Here is a 21,602-nt window from a genome sequence, read left to right as displayed (position 1 = left end):
ACTGACCCGAGGATAAAATATGCACAGCTCTATATTCTACAGTGCGGCTGTATGGCCCCCCCCCTTTCTCTGGCCCACAGCACAAAAGGGAGAAATGTCAAGCAAGTCGCGCAGGGGCTCAGCTTACCCCTCCCATCAGCTACTTCGCGCTGATAAGCTTGTTGTCTTAAGGTACCTTCACATTAAGCGACGCTGCAGCGATACCGACAACGATCCGGATCGCTGCAGCGTCGCTGTTTGGTCGCTGGAGAGCTGTCACACAGACCGCTCCCCAGCGACCAACGATGCCGGTAACCAGGGTAAACATCGGGTAACTAAGCGCAGGGCCGCGCTTAGTAACCCGATGTTTACCCTGGATACCATGCTAAAAGTTAAAAAACAAACAAACACTAGATACTTACCTACCGCTGTCTGTCCTCCAGCGCTGCGATCTGCTTCTCTGCTCTCCTCCTGTACTGTCTGTGAGCCGGAAAGCAGAGCGGTGACGTCACCGCTCTGCTTTCCGGCTCACAGCCAGAGCAGGAGGAGTGCAGAGCACAGCGCTGGAGGACAGACAGCGGTAGGTAAGTATGTACTGTTTGTTTTTTTTAACTTTTAGCATGGTATCCAGGGTAAACATCGGGTTACTAAGCGCGGCCCTGCGCTTAGTTACCCGATGTTTACCCTGGTTACCAGTGAAGACATCGCTGGATCGGTGTCACACACGCCGTTCCAGCGATGTCCACGGGAGATCCAGCGACCAAATAAAGTTCTGGACTTTATTCAGCGACCAACGATCTCCCAGCAGGGGCCTGATCGTTGGTCGCTGTCACTCATAACGATTTCATTAACGATATCGTTGCTACGTCACAAATAGCAACGATATCGTTAACAATATCGTTATGTGTGAAGGTACCTTTACACACACACAAACAGAATGCAGCAGTTTTCAGACTTAATCTCTACAAAACATTCATTCTCTCGGAATTAAAAATAGTTTCTCTATACAGGCAGATCACTGCATAACTTGAATAAGCTGATTCTGACCGCGTCCGGCCAAAACACATATAGAAACCTATCCAATCTCAAACCACACATAACACGGGTTTCACTGAATCTCAGATGTAAATTAAATGTACATTAAAAATATCCACAACTCATTCATCCTGGACAATTAACAACAGTTAGATAAGTAATGATACTTATGTGATCACTCATACATACATGCTCATTCAGGGATTGTTGTTTCTTTTCCTTCACTTTTCAGTTGATTTTTACAAGAAGAAAATCCCTTATCTCAATCACTCCACCTAATTCAGCTCAAACTGCGCTGAATAATGTCTTCTGTCACATACAGAGGACCACACCTAACGGAAGCCCTCATCAATCAGGGATTTATGTTTATTCCTTATACTTATTTACTCACCTGTCATCTCATTCAGAGTTCTCATAGACATACATACATACAAGGCTCACACAGCCTGCCTATTTTGCACTTTGGAATTAACACAACTCTATATAACTCTATATAACAAAAACTACAGCAGTGTCCACTGACACTCTGAAAGCACTTTAAGGCCAAACAACAAAAACCACGGCCTTAATACAAAATACAGCTTTATATAATGTACTGCCAATCCAAAATGACCAAAATAACAACACTGCACAGAGCCTATCCCAGCTCTGTATTACTCACTACACAAATACATAACCAATTAGGATACTGACAAATAATACAGATAACAATTATCATCTTATAACTCTATTATTCAACTCTCATACGGACATAAATAGACAAACCACAAAACTCACTGGTGATGTGGATTCTTTGAACCATGTTCGCAGCCTTTTACCCAGAGGTATGGAGAGATCCAGATGAGAGATTGCAAGTGCAAAACAGGTTTGTAAGAATAATATTTCTCACCTTGCTGCAGCTGGTGTTTTGCATGTCCAATCTCCCAGAAGCTCCCCCATACGGATTCTGAACAGGCTGGATACACGGCCCCGGTCGGGCGCCAAAACGGTCGTAGCTGTTTTTCGTTCTGACCCAAATGTCAGCTGACAGATCACCAGTGAGGGCCAAATTGTGGAGTTACGCCCGTCATTTTACAAGCGCGCTTGGAGACAAAAAGACACCTCACACATATCCTGTGAGCAAGTCACTTTTATCTGAAGTAAAAGAGCAAGAAGCAATATTTTATACCATTTACAACAAATGTAACTCATGTAGCCCCCATCATCACCCAGGGTCATACTGACCTTTATTCTCTCACGTACCCGGAGCATGTTGTGACTGACTATTGGGAACATACATGATAAGAAGTACAGTCTCCTTGAAGAGGAGACCGTCAGACTACTGAGTCAACAGATTCTAGTAATTCTAACACTTAAAGGCAAAAGGCACTTAAAGGCAAGGTAGTTAAAGGCAAACTATTAACCCTTCTATATCAGGAGCAAGCTTGTTCTACTTAAAAGAAACAGTGTGGAGTCGTACAGGTAATGGTTACAGTCACACCAGGGTCTTTGAGCCTATGAGGACCCAACAGATTCCTTTAAGCCAGAAAAGAAAAAACCAAAGACACTGAAAGTTGCACATTTTGCATAATAACCTCAGATCTTAGTTACAGCTCTGGTGGTAATATCTGAAAAACAAGCATGGCAATGATAACAGATAGAAATGTTGGTAATGTTAAGAACACAAAATAATTACAAACACCAGGATAATTTTCAACATATTCTGTTTTATTTAAGACACATAATTAAGACATAAAATAGGTCAAACATTACCTGCTCCTTAATTGGCTAAACTATTGAAAATATTAGAGCAGTAGCATAGTGGTTATAAAATTACTACAAAATCTTCAGTATTTTGAAGTTTCTTGCACGTTGTTATATCTGCAGAAGTAGATTAGAACTGAAGGTAACTACCAAGCCTGGACAATGCAATTAGGGAAAAGACGCTGTATTATGGTGTTCATGCAAATCGCATTTGATAGTCACCACTGTTAGTATATCTAGGTACGTTCACCAATTAGAGCACATCTTATATCAGAAAAGAAAAAGCAACAAAGATCAGCTCACCTCCTCTCAGTCCCAGCACGCGGATCATGCAGTGCTGCAAGTAGTATGAAGGTGAAGCAGAAGTCCAACCTGGGTGATTGGAATAAAAGGTATTTTTTATGGACTTTTCATTAGAAGCACATAAGTCCAAAATCCATCTTTATATCCAGAGACACAAAAACGGGCGATTCCTACCAGTGACAGTCAAAAGCTTAAAGTGCATTAAAATCAAACGCGTTTCAACGGTCGTGCCGCCTTAGTCATTGTGTCACAATGACTATGGCGGCACAATCGTTGAAACAAGTTTGACTTTAATGCACTTTAAGCCTGTGACTGTCACTGGTTGGAATCACCCGTTTTTGTGTCTCTGGATATAAAGATGGATTTTGGACTTATGTGCTTCTAATGAAAATGGAATAAAAGGTATTTTTTATGGACATCACCCACGCTGGACTTCGGCTTCACCCACATCTTATATCCTTCCATTACAAACTAGCAACTTTAATGAAAGAAGTAATAATTTCTGTTCTTAATTAGAAATCACAGAGCTCGAGAACAGGAGGCACATTAAGGACTTGAACTCTTCTCAGAGGCACAAGGATATCAGAACATCGATTACAAGTTGATTCTCTCTCCCTGCACAACACGCGCTTTTGCCATCCATGCATCCTGAGGAGAAAAAAGAAAAAATATGTCAAAAGGCAAATAAAATGCAAGAATGACAAAAGTTACAGCAGTACAAATTAAATTAATCTCGAAATAGATTTGTATAGTACCTCGAATGCAGAATCACCAAAAATGATTACAAGAATATTTAAATGGACTTTTGTGCACGCCAGAGTCAGCTATACAAAAGGAACTTTATATTACACACATTATTTTACAGCATTTATATGCAGCTCTTTCCCTGGTCCAGAGTTACAGCCTGAATGTAAACACCTACAGTCATGGCCAAAAGTATTGACACCCCTGCAATTCTGTCAGATAATACTTATTTTCTTCCTGAAAATGATTGCAAACACAAATTCTTTGTTATTATTATCTTCATTTAATTTGTCTTAAAAGAAAAAACACAAAAAGAATTGTCCTAAAGCCAAATTGGATATAATTCCACACCAAACATAAAAAAGGGGGTGGACAAAAGTATTGGCACTGTTCGAAAAATCATGTGATGCTTCTCTAATTTGTGTAAATAACATCACCTATAACTTACCTGTGGCACCTAACAGGTGTTGGCAATAACTGTGTCTACCGTGCACAGTGTCATCAAGACGTTTAAAGCCCATGGCACTGTGGCTAACCTCCCTAGATGTGGACAGAAAATAAAAATTGACAAGAGATTTCAACGCAAGATTGTGCGGATGTTGGATAAAGAACCTCGACTAACATCCAAACAAGTTCAAGCTGCCCTGCAGTCAAAGGGTACAGCAGTGTCAACCCGTACTATCCGTCGGCTTCTGAATGAAAAGGGACTGTATGGTAGGAGACCCAGGAAGACCCCACTTCTTACCCCAAGACATAAAAAAGCCAGGCTGGAGTTTGCCAAAAAACTTACCCAAAAAAGCCTAAAATGTTTTGGAATAATGTTCTTTGGTCAGATGAGACAAAAGTAGAGCTTTTTGGGCAAAGGCATCAACATAGAGTTTACAGGAGAAAAAAAAGAGGCATTCAAAGAAAAGAACACTGTCCCTACAGTCAAACATGGCGGAGGTTCCCTGATGTTTTGGGGTTGCTTTGCTGCCTCTGGCACTGGACTGCTTGACCGTGTGCATGGCATTATGAAGTCTGAAGACTACCAACAAATTTTGCAGCATAATGTAGGGCTCAGTGTGAGAAAGCTGGGTCTCCCTCAGAGGTCATGGGTCTTCCAGCAGGACAATGACCCAAAACACACTTCAAAAAGCACTAGAAAATGGTTTGAGAGAAAGCACTGGAGACTTCTAAGGTGGCCAGCAATGAGTCCAGACCTGAATCCCATAGAACACCTGTGGAGAGATCTAAAAATGGCAGTTTGGAGAAGGCACCCTTCAAATATCAGGGACCTGGAGCAGTTTGCCAAAGAAGAATGGTCTAAAATTCCAGCAGAGCATTGTAAGAAACTCATTACCAGAACCAGGTAACCAGGTTACCACAAGCGGTTGGTCGCAGTTTTTTTGGCTAAAGGTTGTGCAACCAAATATTAGGCTGAGGGTGCCAATACTTTTGTCTGGCCCATTTTTGGAGTTTTGTGTGAAATGACCAATGTTTTGCTTTTTGCTTCATTCTCTTTTGTGTTTTTTCATTTAAGACAAATTAAATGAAGATAATAATACCAAATACGTTGTGTTTGCAATCATTTTCAGGAAGAAAATGAGTATTATCTGACAGAATTGCAGGGGTGTCAATACTTTTGGTCATGACTGTATATACTACGAAAATGACCATTACTATTGGTCAGGCCTCCACCCACATAATATTACATGCAGATCTCAAAATAGCTCTATTTAATTTACGAAAGACTAATAATAATAATAATAAAAAATATTAATATCAGGGAAAGAGGCTGGTGTTCGGAGCTTGATGCAATTACAAAATTGGTATGTGAAAAGTGAATAGTATAAACTATATACAGAGAATATGGGAATATGGCACAGGCACAAGCCCAATTGATGTTGTGCTAGTAATACTAATAAGGGCCACTACATAATTGGTAAGTGGGTAAAAATTGAGTCAAAATTTGTCCCACAATTTCTGCTGAATGTGGAAATACCACATATGTGGCTGTACTGTACTGCTTAGCTTAGCAAGCAGTTAAATTATCGTAGAATAGTTTGCAGACTACACATACAGAGCCCCCAAGAGACAGAAGAGCAGAATCCCACCCTCAAGTCACCACATTTGAGAAATTATACCCCTCCGGTAATTTATCTACAGGTATAGATACAATTTTGACTACAATGGACTTTTCCAGAAACAAGCAACAATGGATGCCCTGTACTCTGTATTGCCCAGGACATTGTGCCCAGCTCATGCTTCATGAAACATGCACCAGTAAAATAAAGGGGGCTCTCATCATTACAAAAATGCCAAACATGTGAATGCCAAATGTGGTTTAGGCACACTGTGGGGCTCAGAAGGGAGGGGGGCATTTGGATTTGGGAGTGCAGAAGTCGCTGAATTATTTTTGGCGGGCAAGGAGCCATAGCGCTTTTACAGAGCCTTTGTGCTACCAATATGGAAGCCCCCTATATTTCCATTGACAGATGATGGACCTGAGTGGGGACTTGTTTTTTTATGGATTGTTAAGACTTTTATTGGGAACAATTTGGATCACATTTATCCTTTTCTCTACACTGAGCTCTTACATTGGGGTTTCCATTGAAATCTTCAAATCACATTATCCAGATGAAACCACAATGGATCCAACCAATATAACGAGACAGCAGAGTTACTCTGGAATCAGTTTGGCTTCTTTTCAGCAGTGTCCTGTTCAGATATGTATAAAACTGGTCGACTGTGCCTTTATGCATGCTTAAAAAGACTGACACCACTGGATCACAGGTCCACCGTGCCTCCTTCTGCCTCATTTATAGGGAAACTTGTGACGGTGGTTCCGTCTGAATCATGTATTTCAGATATTTACATAAAAACCCAAGGGTAAGCGCTCATCGCAGAGCATAGGATAAATGTGCGCTGAGCCTTAGGCTACTTTCACACTAACGTCGGCCGGTCGCAGTGCGTCGGGCTGACGTACCAACGCATACTGTGAAATCGCAGCGGATGCAGTTTTTCCACACATCCGCTGCCCCATTGTGATGTCCGGGGAGGAGGGGGCGGAGTTCCGGCCACGCATGTGCGGTCGGAAATGGCAGACACGACGCACAAAAAAAGTTACATGTAACTTTTTTGTGCCGACGGTCCGCCAAAACACGAGGCAACCGTCGCACGACAGTTGCGACGTGTGGTAATGCGTCGCTAATGCAAGCCTATGGGGAAAAAACGCATCCTGCAGACAACTTTGCAGTATGCGTTTTTTTCTCCAAAACGACGCATTGCGACATGCGTCGTACGACGCTAATGTGAAAGCAGCCTTACTGCGATCTCTGGCAGGCAGAATGAGCAAATCAATAGCAGGTGAAGAATTGGTTTTCTTTATTTTCTTTTTTTAAGTCATTCCTAAGTGATTAGACAACTTTATTCTTTGGGTCTATCCGATGACAGATATCAGATTTATATTTTTTTTTGTTTAGCTGCTGTCACACAGACGTTTGTTTTTGCTTTTTCTTTACAAAACGTTTTTGCATCATCATAATCTAAGAGCTATAATTTGTCTATATTTCTAAAAACAGTCATGTGAAGGCTTGTTTTTTTTCAGGATGAGCTGAAGTTTTTAATGGTACAATTTTCGGGCACATTTGATGTATTGCTCTCTATTCCAATTTTAGGGAGGCAGAATGAACAAAAAACAGCAATTTAGGGATTTTTTTATGCCATTCTCCCTGTGGTAAAAGTGATAAGACAGCTTTACCCTTCGGGTCAGTGTGATTTCTGCAATACCACATTTATATCTTTTTTTCTTATATTTGGCTGCTTTTGCACAAAAACTTTTTTCTTCAGAAAAAAATTGTTTTTGCATTGCTATATTCTGAGACCTGCAACACTTATTTCTTCGCTGACTGAGTATGCATAACTATGTCTTCAGAGAGGAAGAGGACTAGAACTCTAGGGCCACCTACAGGAAGTAGCAATCCTAACAGTCAATATTGACTCTCTAACAAGCCTTGTCACATGACTTCGGATGAAAGCCAAAACTAAAATCTCAATTGAGCTTTTTTTTGCATGACAAGATGACGTTTTCAGCTATACCATTTTTATTTCCATTCGACTTTTTGATCGCAATTTTATTCCATTTTTTAAAAATCAAAGTATGATGAAAATGCATTGTTTTTTACCTCTAATTTTTTTACGGTGTTGACTAAAGTGGTTAACTAGGGTGACAATTTTAAAGTTTAGGTCGTTGTGATGCCATATATGTGTGCTTCCATAGAAAACATCTGTAGGAAATTGACCCTTCAAAGCCTGATGATTGTGTCGAAGCTCTTTCCCATTATATACAGAGAGACAGTTTGTGCTCCAATAACCCCCACCCCCCATCAGCCCTTTAAAACAAAGGATAACATGGTAATGGCATACCTTTAAGGAAATGTCAGAATCCATTCCATAGCGTTTCTTGGCCAGTTCTACAATCTCTTTCTCAATGTTTTCCTGAAATGTTCCCTTGACATCTATGTAGTAGCAATCTGAGCTGGCATAATGGCAGGAAATGGCCTAGAATGACAAAAAGCCCACAAATCAGTGATTTATCTTCACTTAGAAAAATAATAGCAGCATATCTAAAGGTTACACATTAACAATGTAGATAGATAGATAGATTTTAATCATATTATCCAGTCACCTGGCAGCTGCAACCTTATTCCTTACATCAATAGATGAAACTTGAGAGGCTATTATCACTTTGCTTAGTATGGTTATATTCACCTTTCACTTTCTATTCAGGCATAGATCTAGCAAAAAACAGGATTTTTGTTTACTCACAGTAAAATCTGTTTCTCGGAATCTTCATTGGGGGACTCAGGAAACCATGGGAGTATGCTGCTGCCACTAGGAGGCTGACACTATGCACAAAAAAAGTTAGCTCGACTGGCATTAGGTTAATCAGTGAGAAAGCAGCAGAAGAAGCAACATAGAAAATAAACAAATACAACTCAAACTGTAACAACATAACAGAAAGTAGAGCTGATAAACATGGGAGGGTGCGGTGTCCCCAATGAAGGCTACGAGAAACAGATTTTACGGTGAGTAACCAAAAATCCTGTTTTCTCTATAGCTTCATTGGGGGACACGGGAAAGCATGGGATGTCCCAAAGCAGTCCCTGGGGAGGGAACAACAGAAACTATTCAGGTAGGAGAACTCACCACTGCCCCCTGCAAGATCCTTCTACCTAGGCTGACATCCGCCAAAGCATATGGATGCTGTAAAATTTGGTGAACATGTGGATGGAAGACCAGGATGCCGCTTTGCAGAGTTGCAGGGTGGATGCCCTATGGTGCACTGCCCAGGAGGCGCCCACTGCCCGGGTAGTGTGCCTTAAACCCAGAGGGAGGCGCTCTGTTCTTAACCCGGTATGCCTCCAAATTGCTGTCCAGATCCAGCGAGAAATCATAGCCTTAGAGGCCGGCAGGCCTTTACACGCACTCTCTGGAATGACAAAGAGAGAATCTGTCTTCCTAAGGAGGCGGTCCTTGCCAAATAGACCCACACCGCCCTGATCAGGTCTAACCTGGTGAACACTACAAAGGATGAGTCTGAGCCAGGCAAAAGGAAGGAAGAACAATATCCTCATTTAAGTGAAATGCGGACACCACCTTGGGGAGGAAAGAAGGTAGAGGCCGCAAAACCACCTTGTCCTGGTGGAGAACAAGTAAAGGGGTCCAACAGGAAAGAGCTGCCAATTCCGAGACGCGCCTAATGGAGGTGATGGCCACAAGAAACACCACCTTCCAAGACAAAGGACAGAGACCTCTCAAAGACGTTCAAAAGGAGAACTAAGAGCCTCCAAAACCAGATTGAGTTCCCAGGGGTCCACGGATGTCCGGTACAGGGGCGTAGCATGCGCTAATCATTGGAGAAAAGTTCTGACCTGAGAACGGGAGGATACGTTTTTCAGCAAAAAAAATAAAAAATTAGGAAGCGCTGACACCTGGCCCTTTAGTGAACTAAGAGCCAGACAAGCGTCAAGTCCCGACTGGAGAAAAGCCAGAATGGAAGGGAGCGCAAAGGACATAGGTGGGGTGTGCTTAGATTCACACCAGCTGAAATAGGCTCTCCAGGTGTGATAATAGACCCTGGACGACGATGTCATTCTAGCCTGGATCATGGTCCGAATCACCCGATCTGAAAGTCCGGACGCTTTCAGAACCGCAGTTTCAACACTTGAGGGATCGAGAATTCTGGTGGCAGATCGATCCTTGGGACAGAACATACGGTCTGTCTGGAAGCCTCCAGGGGGCGTCCGCGAGAAGATTGACGATCTCTGTGAACCAAGACTTCCTGGGACAATCTGATGCAATCAGAATGACTGGCACCCCTTCCGCCTTGATCTTCAACAGCCTTGGAAGAAGGGTGAGGGGAGGAAACAGATCGAGAAGAACAAACTGTGATCAGGGTATTGCCAGAGCGAAGGTGCCCACCGCGAGAGGATCACAGGACCTGGAAATGAACCTTGGAACCTTCCTGTTCAGTCAGGATGCCATGAGGTCCACATCCTGAGTGCCCCATCGAAGGCAAATTTGATGGAAGATTTCCTGATGCAGAGACAACTCTCCTGCCGTGAGACCCTCGCGGCTGAGAAAGTCGGCGGTCCAAATGTCCACACCGGGGATATGTACTGTGGATAACGCCTGAACTATCGCCTCTGCCCGGAGGAGAATCTTGGATACCTCGGCCATTGCCAAGGGACTCAGAGTTCCTCACTGGTGATTGACATATGCCACCACCATGGCATTGTCCGTTTGAACTCGGACTGGCAGACCCCTGAGAATCCTTTCCCAGTGGCGCAGTGACAGAAGAATCGCACATCACCCCCTGACGAAAGCAGACGCCGAAACGCGCGTCGGGGTCGGGCGCATCCTGGGGACTCAGCAGTATACTTTAAGGTAATTATTTTTTAGGGTCTTATTGGAGATTATTTGGGCAGTATATATCTATACAGATACTATCACTTGGTATTGTATTATCCAGCAATTGTGCTGTTCTTTCTCCATCGCTCTTTACACTTTGCATGGGCACTTTAATGGTATTATTGTTGTATACCTTATCTATGCCACTTTTTGCATGCACTTTTTTGGAATGGCAGCATATTTATTAACCCTTTTTGTTAATTAATTGTTCCATATGTTCACTGCCGTTCCTAGTTTATGAATTTATGTATTTATTTTATGCTACTCATTATTCTGCAGTTTGTCAGTCCCTTTGGTGTGCCCCTCTAAGTTCTGGTATTGTTCTCACCAATCCCCCCCCTTATTTTATTATTTTGGTATTTATTAAAATAAAAATTTTGATTTTATCACTGGACTTATTTCGGGTGTTTTTCTTTGTTGTTGATTGTATTTTCCGATTGTCCTTGTTTAATTATCCATGTAGGCATACACAGAGGCGGGTATTTTATACTTTATTTCACCTCACATATTATCCCTGATATTTTGTGTGTTCTTTGCTTTGAGTTTTTCTTTGTTATTTGTCCTAATGCTCAGCAGCATACACCCATGGGTTCCTGTGTCCCTCAATGAAGCATAGAGATATGGCTACTAGTCCTCTCTAATTAAAGGGTATGAATTCTTGGGAGTGTAATTGTTTAGGCGCTGTGCATCTTAGTCTAAAACTCTCTTCATCTACTATACAGAAGGTGCAGTAGGAGATGAAATCATAGTTTCTTGTCTGCGGTTTGTGGCAGTTCTCAGCTATACTGGTTGACAGTGGTATGCCCTATTGGATACCTGCCATCAGCGGGCAGCTTAGCTAGCCACAACTTGCAATTTACAATTTATATGTGGTGACAATTAGATGATCATTTGCACTTATTGGATAGTGGCACAGTGCACTTTCATTTTCATGCAAAAGATCACTTTATGGTTACATGTCCTATTGACTGTCACATCAGTTAATCTTGTGGTTCACAGCATGCCATAGACTATTTTATGGTTATATGCATAGCTTTCTGTGATTCATAGCCCAACCATTGAACTCTTTTCTGCCCATTTACTAATAAAGTATTCTGAGCTCAAGTCCTTCTTGCTATCCAGAACCTTGTTATGAATTGTATTGTTTTTTCTAAGACCGTATACTAATAAAAATTCAAGTTTTTTTTAACCCCTTAGTGACAGAGCCAATTTGGTAGTTAATGACCGAGCCAATTTTTACAATTCTGACCACTGTCACTTTATGAGGTTATAACTCTGGAACGCTTCAACGGATCCCGCTGATTCGGAGACTGTTTTTTTCGTGACATATTGTACTTCATGATAGTGGTAACATTTCTTCAATATTACTTGCGATTATTTATGAAAAAAACGGAAATATGGCAAAAAAATTAAAAATTTTGCAATTTTCAAACTTTGTATTTTTATGCCCTTAAATCAGAGAGATATGTCACGAAAAATAGTTAATAAATAACATTTCCCACATGTCTACTTTACATCAGCACAATTTTGGAAACAAAATTTTTATTTGTTAGGGAGTTATAAGGGTTAAAAGTTGACCAGCAATTTCTCATTTGTACAACACCATTTTTTTTAGGGACTACATCACATTTGAAGTCATTTTGAGGGGTCTATATGATAGAAAATAACGAAGTGTGACACCATTCTAACAACTACACCCCTCAAGGTTCTCAAAACCACATTCAAGAAGTTTATTAACCCTTTACGTGCTTCACAGGAACTGAAACAATGTGGAAGGAAAAAATGAACATTTAACTTTTTTTTGCAAACATCTTAATTCAGAACCATTTTTTTTTATTTTCACATGTGTAAAAACAGAAATGTAACCATAAATTTTGTTATGCAATTTCTCCTGAATACGCCAATACCCCATATGTGGGGGTAAACCACTTTTTGGGCACACCGCAGAACTTGGAAGTGAAGGAGCGCCGTTTGACTTTTTCAATGCAGAATTGGCTGGAATTGAGATCGGACGCCATGTCACGTTTAGAGAGCCCCTGATGTGCCTAAACAGTGGAAACTCCCCACAAGTGACACCATTTGGAAACTAGACCCCTTAAGGAACTTATCTAGATGTGTGCTGAGCACTTTAAACCCCCAGGTGCTTCACAGAAGTTTATAACGTAGAGCCGTGAAAATAAATAAAAAAATCGCATTTTTTCTACAAAAATGATCTTTTTGCCCCCCAATTTTTATTTTCACAAGGGTAACAGGAGAAATTAGACCACAAAAGTCGTTGTGCAATTTCTCCGGAGCACGTCAATACCCCATATGTGGGGGTAAACCACTGTTTGGGCGCACCGCAGAGCTTGGAAGAGAAGGAGTGCCGTTCTACTTTTTCAATGTAGAATGGGCTGGAATTGAGATCGGACGCCATGTCGCGTTTGGAGAGCCCCTGATGTGCCTAAACAGTAGAAACCCCCCACAAGTGACCCCATTTTGGAAACTAGACCCCCCATGGAACTTACCTAGATGTGTGGTGAGAACTTTGAATGCCCAAGTGCTTCACAGAAGTTTATAATGCAGAGTCGTGAAAATAAAAAATATTTTTTTTTCCACAAAAAAGATTTTTTAGCCCCCAAGTTTTTATTTTCACAAGGGTAACAAGAGAAATTGGACCCCAAAAGTTGTTGTCCAATTTGTCCTGAGTATGCTGGTACCCCATATGTGGGGGTAAATCACTGTTTGGGCGCACGGCAGAGCTGGGAAGCAAGGAGCGCCGTTTTGGAATGCAGACTTTGATAGAATGGTCTGCGGGCGTTATGTTGCGTTTGCAGAGCCCCTGATGTACCTAAACAGTAGAAACCCTCCACAAGTGACCCCATTTTGTAAACTAGACCCCCCCCCCTGGGAACTTATCTAGATGTGTGGTGAGAACTTTGAATGCCCAAGTGCTTCACAGAAGTTTAGAATGCAGAGTCGTGAAAATAAAAAATATTTTTTTTCCACAAAAAAGATATTGTAGCCCCCAAGTTTTTATTTTCACAAGGGTAACAGGAGAAATTGGACCACTAAAGTTGTTGTCCAATTTATCCAGAGTATGCTGATGCCCCATATGTGGGGGTAACCCACTGTTTGGGCGCACGGCAGAGCTCAGAAGGGAGGGAAAACCATTTGACTTTTTGAGCGCAAAATTGGCTGTCGTGTTTGGAGACCCCCTGATGTACCTAAACAGTGAAAAAACCCCAATTCTAGCTCCAACCCTAACCCCAACACACCCCTAACCCTAATCCCAACCCAATCCATAATCTTAATCACTAACCCTAACGATAATCACAACCCTTACCCCAAAACAACCCTAATGTCAACCCTAACCATAACCCTAATCAAAACCCTAAATCCAACACACCCCTAATCCTAATCTCAACCCTAACCTCAAACCTAACCCTAATCCAAATACACCCCTAATCACAACCCTAACCTTAACCCTAATCCCAAACCTAACCTTAATCCCAAGTGTAACCCTAATGCCAACCCTAACCCCAATACCAACCCTAATCCAAACCCTAACCCTAATCCCAACTCTAACTTTAGCCGCAACCCTAGCCCTAACTTTAGCCCCAACCCTAGCCCTAACTCTAACCCTAAATTTAGCCCCAACCCTAACCCTAGCCCTAACTTTAGCTCCAACCCTAACCCTAGCCCTAACTTTAGCCCCAACCCTAACCCTAAGGCTACTTTCACAATTGCGTCGTTTGGCATCCGTCGCAATCCGTCGTTTTGGACAAAAAACGAATCCTGCAAATGTGCCCACAGGATGCGTTTTTTGCCCATAGACTTGTATTGCCGATGGATCGCGACGGATGGCCACACGTCGCGTCCGTTGTGCACTGGATCAGTTGTGTTTTGGCGGACCGTCGGCACAAAAAAAAGTTCAATGTAACTTTTTTTGTACATTGCGTCGCCATTTCTGACTGCGCATACGTGGCCGTAACTTCGCCCCCTCCTCCCCAGGACATAGATTGGGCAGCGGATGCGTTGAAAAACTACATCCGCTGCCCACGTTGTGCACAATTTTCACAACGTGCGTCGGTATGTCGGGCCGACGCATTGCGACAGCCCCGTACCGACGTGTGAAAGAACCCTAACCCTAAATTTAGCCCCAACCCTAACCCTAAATTTAGCCCCAACCCTAGCCCTAACCCTAATTTTAGCCCCAACTGCTCTTCTCCTGCCGGCCGGCAGATGGCGACAGATGGCGGGCGCACTGCGCATGCGCCCGCCATTTTCTTTCCCCATGAAGACGCCGGAGGACCCAGGGACACCGGTGAGTATAATAGGGTCCCCGAATCCCCCTATTTCTCTGTCCTCTGATTTGCGATCACATCAGAGGACAGAGGACAGAGAATTACACATTGCTTTTTTTTTTTTTGCGGTCGCCGGTAAACAGTTAATCACCGGCGATCGCAAAACAGGGGTCGGTAAAACCGACCCCAATCATGTTCTTTGGAGTCTCGGCTACCCCCGGCAGCCGAGACCCCAAAGATCCTGCGGGTGCCGGCCATTATTTTGCCGGAAAAAGATGGCGGCGCCCATCGGGAGCCACGAGGAGCACCGGGGGAGACAGGTGAGTAATGGGGGGCTATCTGGGACCCCTTTTCTCTGTCCTCTGATGTGCGATCACATCGGAGGACAGAGAAATTAAAAGGGAAATCGCGGTTTGTTTTTTTGCGATCGCCGGTAAACGGTTATTTACCGGCGATCGCAAAAGCGGGGTTGGTAAAAAAAAAAACCCAAATCATGTTCTCTGGGGTCTCGGCTACCCCCGGCAACCGAGACCCCGGAGAAAATCGGACTCTGGGGGGCGCTATTTACTTTTTCCACAGCGCCGTTAATTAATGGCGCTGTGGTTTAAGTACCCTTAATTGCTGCCGTAAAAAGGCGTATCGGCGGTCGTTAAGGGGTTAAATTAGTTCTGTATCATTTCACATTTTTGCAATGGTGAAACTATGCACTTGGCTGGTTTCAGTTTAAACAATAAAAGGTTTGGTGGGAGTTCTTTAAGATGTTGGACTTTTCTAGCCAAAGCTAATGAAAAGTGGACAGGGCCAAAGAGAAAGCATACATACACTGTTATGGAAGTACAAGTTATTAAGTTTACAATGCAAGACAGTATAATGTTTTTATATTAGGTTATTTTGAAGTTATTACTTAGGCAGTGTAGTCTTTTTACCTTTCTGAATCCAGCTGTCTTGTTCATTCCGGATCCATGGATAAGGGAGGGATGAAAGAACACGGTGTCTCCCTTTTCCATCGTCAAATGCACTCTTGGACCATTTGGATCAAAATCTCGAATGCCATGATACAGCTTATTGACACCACCCTAAAAACGGAAAATTCACTTGCATTATTGAACACCAATCAGTTTAAAGCCACACATCAGCCCCTTACCACTTTAAAAAAAAAAGATTAAGGGCAAGTTCACACTGGGCGTTTTAGCTGTGTTTTTATTTTCATAGCAAAACCTGATTTCTTGGCAGGAAAGAAGCTGTGGCAAAAACGCATGTTTTGATGCGTTTTTGTTGAAGATTTGGTGTGTTTTTTTCATGCGCTTTTGGGGCTAACTTGTGTCTCTCTGTGTATGCTAATAAAGTTGAGTGCCCCAGAAAAAAAAAACAAAAACAAAACTACTTCCTGTAGAACCGTATCTCTAGATCCTTTGAAAAGCCGGTAATTCATGTGCCGCTACAGTAAAATCACACTGAAGGGATAGAATAGATATAAACACATAGAATGAAAGAATGAATGGTGTGTATGTGTATATGTATGTGTACTCGTATGTATGTGAGTGTGTGTTTGTATATGTATATGTATGTGTGTGTATATGTATGTTTGTGTGTATGTGTATATGTATGTATGTGTATATGTATGTATGTGTATATGTATGTATTGTGAGGCAGTGACCGGTGTCATAGGCGAGGGTTGCTATGTATCCCCTAGGATGTGCTTAGAAGCATATTAGATCCGCTGGAGTGCCCTGTACTCACAGCAGGTTGTCTGTGAGACACAGGAAAGGAAAAAAAAACCCTGCAATAGAGTTTGGGTGTGTCAGTGTTGGTCTGGGAATCAGACCTAGCAGGAGGCTTATGTGGAGCTCCTTCCGTGTGGAGCAACACGGGTCAGGCAGAGCCTAAAAAGCCTGACACCTCAGCGTACACAGTGGTGTAATACATTCACAGCAACGGATTGTGGACTGTCTTTGTTTTTCCCGGCTGCATACCAAAGGACTTGTTTGCTTATGTTTTCGGTTTGTGAGTATGCTATAAAATAAACAAGACTTTATTTGAACCTTATATGGGTCATTGCCTTCTCACTGCACAGCAAGGACATCGCTACATCACATATGGTTGGAGAATGCGGAGCAGTGTGAATTAAGGCATACCCCAACACCATTTGCATGTCTGTTATTAAGCCTGCTACATTACAATTCAGGCCTACAGACAAAATGGAGGAGATCCTGAGGCAGCTGGTCCTCACACAGCAACAACAGCAACAAACTAATAACCTGTTGCTGCAGCAAATTACAGCCCTGCGTGAGGCACCTCCAGCACCGACCCCGGAACGTCGCGATGCCCGAGACAAGGTCCGGAAGATGACGTGGAAGCTTTCCTCACCGTCTATGAGCGCACGGCAGAGCGGGAGAATCTGCCAGCAGCACAGTGGGCTGAAGTTGTGGCTCCGTTCTTGAGGGGTGATGCGCTAAAGGCCTACTTTGACCTCAGTCGGGAGGATGCCCAGGACTATTCCAAGCTAAAAGGTGAGATCCTTGCCCGACTGGGGGTTAATACTTATGTGAGAGCTCAACGGGTGTTTTCTTGGACTTTTTTGGAAGCCCAGCCTGCCCGGTCTCAGATTTTTGACTTACTGTAGCTTATGAAACGGCTCCAACCTGAGACTTTATCCACAAGTCAGATAGTGGAGAGGGTGGTGGTCGACCGACTGGTGAGGGCTCTGCCAGCAGCCATACAGCGTTGGGTGGGTCAAGGGGACCCGGGTACCCTAGATCAGGTTGTAGGTCTGATAGAGCGATATAAGGCCACCCAGGACTTTATACGGGACACTGCTCCGCTTCGGCTATCACGTAAGGCTCCGCCAGCTCAGGAGTCTGAGAAAAGTCCACGACCCTCCACTGGGACAAAACCGGATCGAGTCCGTGCTGAGGGGTTGTCTCGGAAAGAGAGTGACCACAGACCGGTGTCCCCTAAACTGTCCCCAAGGTTACCTCGTGCCACAGTCATTACGTGTTGGCGGTGCCAAGAACCTGGACATGTGGTTGCTAATTGCCCCCTAACAACAGAACCCATGGACTGCGGGTATACCCGCCGGGTGTCTATGTATGCCCAGCCAGTCTGCATTGCCACTACAGACCCTGCTGGTACCGAACCTCAGCTGTGCAGAGTACTCGTTAACGGGTACCAGACGGATGCTCTCTTGGACTCAGGGAGCTTGGTGACCCTGGTACACGGGTCCCTGGTTGCTGGGGACAGTCCTAATGGACGAAAGGTGGAGGTAGTGTGCATACATGGGGACCACCGAGAGTACCCGACTGCGGAAGTCACGTTCTCCACCCCATGTAGAGAGATAAAACATGTGGTGGGAGTGGTAAAGACTCTTCCGTATGGGACTGTGATGGGTAGAGACTTGCCCCTGTTCTGGTCCCTCTGGGAGAACAGAGTTAACCCTTCCAGGGTAAAAAGCATTCCGGGCGCAGAACCTGAAGATCCCGAGTCAGGGATACCTGCCGTAGGGGTCGCCACCATAGGGACAGTGTGTAATCCCGATAGGTTTCCCCTAGAGGTATTGGCAGGAGAAGTAGAGGAGAATCCACCAATTCTTGAGCTGGAGGTGTCACCTGGTAAGTTCGGGACTGCCCAGCTCCAGGATCCCACTCTGACCCGGGCAAGGGAAAGAGTAATCGAGGTGAATGGGGTGGCACAACAACCTGGTGCAGAAAAGGAGTTTCCCCGGATGATCATCAACCAGGAGTTACTATACAGGGTTGATAAAATCTGGGATGAGGTGGTGGAACAACTGGTAGTGCCCCAACCCTATCGTCGGGCGGTGCTCGACATGGCTCACACTCACATGTTGGGAGCGCATATTACAAAGGTTTTTTTGGCCTGGTGTCTACGCTGAGGTTAAAAAGTTCTGTGACACATGTCCTGAGTGTCAACTAACCTCACCCACCACGAACTACCGGAGTCCATTAGTGCCTCTGCCCGTCATAGAAGTGCCTTTTGAGCGGATAGCGATGGATCTGGTAGGACCAATAGTAAAATCCGCCCGGGGCCACCAGCACATATTAGTAGTCGTAGACTACGCCACCCGGTACCCAGAAGCGATACCGCTCCGGCACACTTCGGCTAAACTAATACCCTGTGAACGGTCTACCCAAGGAGATTCTTACAGATCAGGGAACCCCTTTTATGTCTAAAGTGACTAGGGAGCTATGTAACTTGCTCCAAATTAAACAGTTACGTACATCAGTGTACCATCCACAAACCGACGGGTTGGTCGAGAGGTTTAATAAGACCCTCAAGGCCATGCTCAAAAAGGTGGTCGCCAAGGATGGGAGGGATTGGGATATGTTATTGCCATATATAATGTTCGCCATATGCGAGGTACCGCAGGCGTCCACGGGATTCTCCCCATTTGAGCTATTGTATGGCAGGCACCCGAGGGGACTGCTGGATGTAGCCAAAGAGACGTGGGAACAGGAGCCCACTCCACATAAGAGTGTTATCAAGCATGTGGCAAGTATGCAGGATCGGATTGCTGTCGTGCAACCCATAGTAAAAGAGCATCTGTTGGATGCCCAGGCTGCTCAGAGCCGTACCTATAATAAAAGGGCCACGGTCAGGACCTTTAAAGAAGGAGACAGGGTGTTGGTACTAGTACCCACCCCAGAGAGTAAACTCATGGCCAAGTGGCAAGGGCCTTATGAGATACGGGGGAAGTGAATTACAAAGTGTACCAACCCGGGAAAAGAAAACCCGAGCAGTTGTACAATGTCAACTTGCTAAAGGCCTGGAAGAACCGAGAATGTTTGGTCACAGAACCAACTACGCTCATACAATCGGAGGTTCCTCTGGCACTGGCCAAGGACACAGCTGGCTGAGAGGTAAAAGTCAATGATGCCCTCACAAAATAGCAGCGCCGGTAGGCTCGAGCTTTGGTACAGCAGAATATGGATGTATTCTCAGAGCTGCCGGGGCGAACCTCAGTGATTCAGCATGATACTGTCACTGAGCCCTAGGTAAAGGTGCGGATGAAACCGTACCGAGTGCCAGAAGCCCGAAGGCAAGCCATCGCGGCCGAGGTAAAGCAAATGCTTCAGTTGGGAGTCATTGAGGAGTCCCGAAGTGAGTGGGCTAGCCCCATTGTACTAATACCAAAACCTGATGGTCATTACGCTTCTGTAATGACTTTAGGAAGTTAAATGAAGTGTCAAAATTTGACCTGTACCCCATGCCACGGGTGGACGAGCTAATTGAGAGACTGGGGAAGGCCCAGTACTTCACCACGCTGGATCTCACAAAAGGTTACTGGCAGGTTCCCTTAACAGAGTCAGCGAAGGAAAAGACTGCTTTTATAACCCCAGAGGGTCTCTATCAATACGTTGTCTTACCTTTTGGGTTACATGGGGCTCCGGCCACATTCCAGAGGCTGATGGACATTGTGTTAGCACCACATAGAGATTACGCATCGGCCTATTTGGATGACATAGTCATCTTTAGTACCGACTGGGATACCCATCTGTCCCAGGTACAAGCAGTGCTAGAGTCTCTTAGAGCCGCAGGGTTAACAGCAAACCCAAAGAAATGCGCGATAGCTCTCACGGAAGCCCGGTACTTGGGATACGTGATCGGCCGGGGGGTTATCAAACCTCAAGTGAACAAAATTGAGGCCATTCAAAACTGGCCTAAGACTTTAAGTACCAAACAAGGGAGGGCATTCCTTGGCATCATTGGGTATTACCGTCGATTTATACCCAATTTTGCAGGTAAATTGGCTTCCCTAAGGGACCTGTTAAAAGGGAAGAAAACGGTGATGGTCAAGTGGAATCCTCAAGCAGAGGAAGCATTCCAGTATCTGAAATTGGCGTTGTGTGGACAGCCGGTCCTCATCAGCCCCGACTTCAAGAAAACCTTTATTGTGCAAACTGATGCCTCAGAGGTAGGCTTAGGAGCGGTGCTGTCACAAGAGGTGAACGGGGATGAGCATCCAGTCACCTATTTAAGCAGGAATCTGAGCCCGGCAGAGAAAAATTATAGCGTAGTGGAGAAGGAGTGCTTGGCGATTAAATGGGCCTTGGAGTCCCTACCCTACTATTTGCTCGGGCGTCAGTTTCGGTTGGTAACAGACCATTCACCCCTCGTCTGGATGAGAAATGCAAAAGAGAGGAATGCCCGTGTCACCAGATGGTTCTTGTCCCTACAAAACTTCAGCTTCTCTGTGGAACATCGGGCTGGGAAATCACAGGGAAATGCCGATGCCCTGTCACGGGCACCATATATGCTGACAAATGTTCAATCCCACAAGTCTGAACAGAGTAGGGGGGGGGGGGGGGGGGTGTTGTGAACAGGTAATTCAGAACCACAATGGACATTGAAGTTCAGAGTACACAAAGTGACCTGACATTTACCAAAAACATAGGACGAGCTCTGAGACGTGGAAACTCTGCTGACCGCAATCCCTAATCCTATCACACCACACTAGAGGTAGCCGTGGATTGCGCCTAACGCTCCCTATGCAACTCGGCACAGCCTGAGAAACTAACTAGCCCTGAAGATAGAAAAATAAGC

General features: G+C 44.3%; 1 protein-coding gene across 1 annotated transcript in view; it reads right to left on the bottom strand.

The window, feature by feature from the left end:
• Positions 1-2,700: 2,700 nt before the first annotated feature.
• The window catches only part of LOC138676199 (phytanoyl-CoA dioxygenase, peroxisomal-like), a 76,252-nt gene continuing 57,350 nt past the window's right edge, over positions 2,701-21,602 (bottom strand). The window contains exons 7-9 of the mRNA XM_069765207.1: positions 15,971-16,120; positions 8,212-8,346; positions 2,701-3,708 (exon numbers count right to left, since the gene is read on the bottom strand). Coding sequence (XP_069621308.1) covers positions 3,655-3,708; positions 8,212-8,346; positions 15,971-16,120 — 339 coding nt within the window. The 3' untranslated portion in view covers positions 2,701-3,654. The remainder of the gene's footprint in view (positions 3,709-8,211; positions 8,347-15,970; positions 16,121-21,602) is intronic.

Source organism: Ranitomeya imitator, chromosome 4 (genome assembly GCF_032444005.1).
Source record: "Ranitomeya imitator isolate aRanImi1 chromosome 4, aRanImi1.pri, whole genome shotgun sequence".
Classification (NCBI taxonomy): Eukaryota; Metazoa; Chordata; class Amphibia; order Anura; family Dendrobatidae; genus Ranitomeya; species Ranitomeya imitator.
The sequence above is the reverse complement of the archived record's forward strand: the minus strand, read 5'-3'. Positions and strand labels throughout refer to the sequence as shown.